Below are 5,016 nucleotides of genomic sequence, written 5' to 3'. Positions count from 1 at the left end.
ATGGAATTATTCTTATGTTTTCTTGAATTAATATGTCATCTCACATAAAATTTAAAATCATTACAACTTGATGTGAATTTTTGTGCTATGATATACCTCCTACCACTGCCATTTTTTTGCGTACCTTGAGTTTTTAAAAAAATAGGAGTTGTACCAGGGTTGTTTGCAAACAGGGTATATTTCCTTTTAGTAAATTGTAGAGTTTTAGGCAAAATTGAGCATATTTCTACAGTAGTGTGTTGTGAATTCCAATGGGGTAATGGGTGGTCTGTCGGTTCACCATGAATGTACAGTGCATGATGTCCTTCTGCAAGATCAGGTTTGCGAACTTGAATTACGCAATAGTGGTTGGATATATTATTTTCTTAAGCTAACTGAGTTTAATGAGGATATTACAAGAGAATTCACTTGCACATTTTTTGATGGGGAAGCTCAAGTGAAAGGATTCAGAGTTATTGCAACAAAGGAGCGGATTGTAGAAGTGGCGGGGTTGCCAGTTGAGGTAGAGAAATACCTTGAAACAAAACATGTATGAAGTGTGAGGGAATAATTCACGCAACTAAGCCACTCACCTTTGGTAACAGATAAGAAGGGGACCAGACGAGAATCTCTTCATCCAAAATGGAAAGTGGCATTGTATATCATGAAGTATTTGACTTGTGAAGGGAGGTACTCATGCTTGCATTCACACCATTTTAAGCTCCCGAGTCATCTGCATCATGGAAGGAGAATGAATATTCCAAATGTGCCATATAATCTTCTTTCCGTCAGTGCAGTGGAGACACAAAAAGGTAGGCCTCACTCCGTTACTCACTATTGTTTGATTAAATTATTGGTAGAGAGGTCCTTGAGAGATGTTTACCAAATGACCTGGGATGAATTTGTAAGCGTTACAAGGTTTAATAAAGTGGGTCTAGCAGAGAAGCCCTTGTGTCAAGAAGGGGAAAATTTGGAAAGACCTATCCCTGCCGCTGAACCCTCATCCTCTAGAATGTCACTAGTTCAGGAACCTCATGTAGTAGAGGAATCTGCACCGAGAGAAATCTTGGCAGAGTCACCAGAAGCCTCAGCAGGGATCTCATCACAAACCCCAATGAGAACGAGGGTTGTTGCGTAGAAGGAGAAAGGTAAGGAGAAGCAAAGTGACACGGAGAAAAAGGAGCAGGGAAAAAGTATTGATCTAGCCTCTCCTATCACAAAGAAAAGGAAAATTGATGAAGAAAGGTCTCTTGTAGCCACCAGAGAAGCTGCAGAAACTCCTAAGGAGTAGGAAATAGAAAATGCTCCTAGAGCCATTGAAGAAATGCCTTTGAGAAGAAGCCACAGGCTCTAAGGGAAGCCTAAAAACAAAAAAGCAGTCAGAGAAGCCAAGTGCCAGTATTCCTATTGACTCCCCAGAATGGGAACCCAGTAGTCCTCGCCGGGATGTTATTCCGCCTACCTCACCTGTGAAGCCATAGGAAGGTGTGAGTTTGGGTAGGCTTGACAACTTGGCCTCTGTTGTAGAAAAAAATATTAACACAGAAGGTGGAGCTGAGAAGTTGAAACCTAGAGCAAGATCTCATAGTCCACCCTCTTTTCTTACCAGTCATGGTGTTGCTCTTTCATTCTACAAGGAATGGGAATTGGAGAAATCACATATGCAAAAAATTATTGATCGACATAAGAAGGTGATTGAAGAAAAAGATGAGGAAATTCTCAACTAAAGAACAAAGTGGAAACAGTAGCCACTATGATATCACAACTAATGCAGTGCAAGGCACCACCTCGAGTCTATTCCCTGTATTTGAAAGAGAAACACATTTTTTTGCAATTGATGAAAATTGTTCGGGATTTGAGTCCTTCTTTAGAAATGTCTTAGGAGTTTTACCATGTTTATCAAACATCTCCTCCAACCATCACAAATCTACTTTGTGAGTTTTATTTACATAATTATGCTATCCCTAATAATACTGACTGGAATCTCCTACTCTACATTGGAGATATTTAAATAAGGGCTCTCATGTCATGGATTCAAAACAAAATTGCTAGAGGAGAAAAGTCTAGGGTACATAGGAAGGAGGAACTTGACCTTCCACTTGCATTGAGGGCTGAATCCAGGAACCCAAGGAGACTTTATTATGATTGGAAAAAAATTATGTATAAATCAAATTATGGAGCTAACATTATACCCTCGAGAGAAGAAGCATTCAGAGATTATGAGCAGATTGAAGGAGGAACATTTTCAAATGTCCTAAGTGTGCTTTCACTATCAACTAATCTCCTTTCATGGGTAGATTATTGACTTTGTCTTTTGTCAGTCTTTAGAGCAGGTTGCTAATATCTTCACCAAACCCTTCACAAAGAGAAAGTCCATTCATCTATGAGCTCTTCTTGGCAGGTAGTCTACATCAGCAACATCAACATCCTTGGGGAGGGCCTTCTAAGCTTCTTCTCTTCTTATCTCTTTTTTGGAGAATAGTTTTTTACCACTGGCTTTTCTATCTTTTTTCATTTATGAGAGATTTCATTGTACATGGGTACCTTACTAGGCTAGTAGTTGGGAGCCAATTCTCTTCTTGTCCTCCTAAGTTATTCTTAAAGGGGGGTGTTAGTGTATTTATTTTATTTATTTACACTTAGGCTTACTTAAGCCTACTTAGTCATCCATATCTACTTCACACTTGTTCATGCAAGTTGTCAAGATCATTTAGGAGTTGATTAGAGAGGTGTCAACTTAGTTTCAACACCTCATTCTAGTTTAGTGGGAGGCAACTCGCCACCACTCATTAAGTGTTGGATTCGACTTTTGATTCAACACAATCACTCTAGCTATATGTACTCTCCTCCATCTTATTTACTTGGTCGACTTTGCTCAATTTTGTGTAATCTTTTGCTTATTTTAATCTCTTTTATTCTAGGGTTTGTATAGTTTTTATCAAATTGAATTTCATACATTATAATTTTATTTAATATTTCAAACTCATGTTTTGAATAATAAGTTTCCTTAATAAAATTGCACTTCGAAATATATCGCATGTTATTTCTAAATGACAAGTTGACTATATGATTTCAAAAGAATTTAAGGATTTGAGTGTTCCTTTAAAATCCTTAAGAAGAAGATTGAATATTTCCAAAAATATTAATAGAACTTATGTTCCCCATATATAAATGACTTATTAACTATTGACTTAGCCTAGTCTCACTTTTATTTTCTATTTTTTCTATTATGTTATTGAAAATTTTGAATGAAGTTAGAAGAGTGAGTAAGTTTACTAGGCTTTATATTTCTTATGTGAGTCCTCAATATTGGATTTCATTTTAATGGCACATGAAATAACCATTAGAGAAGTGAGAACCTTTTTTCTATTTTTTTTTATATAGATATTACAATTACTTTTATTAAATGAGAGAATAGTTAAAGTTATTTTTGGTTTGACTACTATATAATATTCTAAATTTTTTATAAATAAAAAAATAGCAAATACAACCCAACAAATCTAACATGCGAAATTCACATTTTATTAAGAATTAAATACAAAACATGAGAATCTCAACATGAATTTATTATATCTTAATCAAGACAAGCTGGAATTTATGCCTACATTTGCCTTCTCTTGTATACCAACTCAAAAATTCTAATTATATGTTAAAATTATAATTTTTTTATTGTAAGATTATATAATTATGTTTATACCTACAATATAATTTACAACCAACAAGTATCTATAAATGAATTTAGACTCTTCTTTCTTTTAATAAATTTTTCTTTGGTGCTACAAGATAGGTACATAATAGAAACTATTTGATCCTTATACACGTCTATTTGATTATATCAATCATTTCTAATAAATGTGTGCTTTTGTTGTTCTTACTTACCATTAATTTATCGATTATTTTTTATGAGATTTAACCTTTACCATCTTATCACACAAATCTGATTTTAAAACCTTCAATAAAACTACGACTACAACACAATATCCATTATACTATATATCACCTTAATCTATCTATAGATAGATGAAATTTCATCAAGATAGTGTACCAATCTTACTTATTGTCTTCATTTTTCAATACCTCTCATACAATTAAATCCTCATTTTATATTGTCTTCAATTTTTGCTTGTAACATCCCATAAAATTTATAGTTGTGACCAAAATAACTAAATAATAAAAATAATCTAAGCAATTGATAAAATATACACCAATTTCTATGGGTAGATGCTCAAAATAAAAGAACCATCGAAAAAACATTTATTTCGCACCGAAAATTTTATAGAAGTAATGCACTGCTGTGAGTGCACATAACAAGTCGAAAAGCTGGTAGATTATACAATTTGCTTCTTTAAAAACAATTCAATCTTAAAAAACAAAACAAATCAAAAGGCAGTGCATACATAAAACAGATAATTGTCAGATCAACAGATATTATTGAAGACAACAACCAGCAATTAGTAATCAACCATCAACAATGAAATCCATGGAAGGAAGAATTTCGTAATACTAAATCAATCAATTGCTCAGCTACCACCAAGCTTCTTTCTGATTGCCTCAGCCTCTGTAACATTGATCTGGAATGACTTGGCCAAAACATAGCTGGGAATTGCCGGATTGGAAGCAAAAGTGACCAAGGGAATGACAGAGTTACCAGGAGCTTGACTGTTAAGAGCTGCTATAACAGAGGCAGGACTATATCCTACGTTCTGAACAAAGTGTACTAGGCCCTTGGGAAACACAAAAACATCGCCTTTTTTGATGACTGTAGAGAAAAGCTTGTTGGTGGTGTCCACAAACCCAACTGTGAGTTTCCCCTCCAAAACGAAGATCATTTCAGTAGCTCGTGGGTGTGAGTGAGGAGGAAGCACTGCTCCCACTGCCAAATCTAATGCGAGCCTTTATTATGCCCAGTGTGTTTATGCCAGGGAGAACTTGTGTTGTTGTGGCAATCACACTTCAAATGGATTGCCTGATGTATTTCCCTGGGTGCTCAAAATGGATGTAGTAAAGTGCTTTGCAGAAGCTTTGCTGGGATCGATA

At 35.2% G+C, this 5,016-nt stretch overlaps 1 protein-coding gene across 1 annotated transcript; it reads right to left on the bottom strand.

Annotated features, from left to right (window-relative positions):
- Positions 1–4,499: 4,499 nt before the first annotated feature.
- LOC131026799 (rhicadhesin receptor-like) lies at positions 4,500–4,808 on the bottom strand. Its single transcript, XM_057956777.1, has one exon. It carries the CDS (start codon positions 4,806–4,808, stop codon positions 4,500–4,502), a length of 309 nt encoding a protein of 102 aa, XP_057812760.1.
- Positions 4,809–5,016: the final 208 nt, after the last annotated feature.

This window comes from Cryptomeria japonica, chromosome 1 (genome assembly GCF_030272615.1).
Source record: "Cryptomeria japonica chromosome 1, Sugi_1.0, whole genome shotgun sequence".
NCBI lineage: Eukaryota > Viridiplantae > Streptophyta > Pinopsida > Cupressales > Cupressaceae > Cryptomeria > Cryptomeria japonica.
Note: the sequence above shows the minus strand (reverse complement) of the source record. Positions and strands in the feature narration are given on the sequence as shown.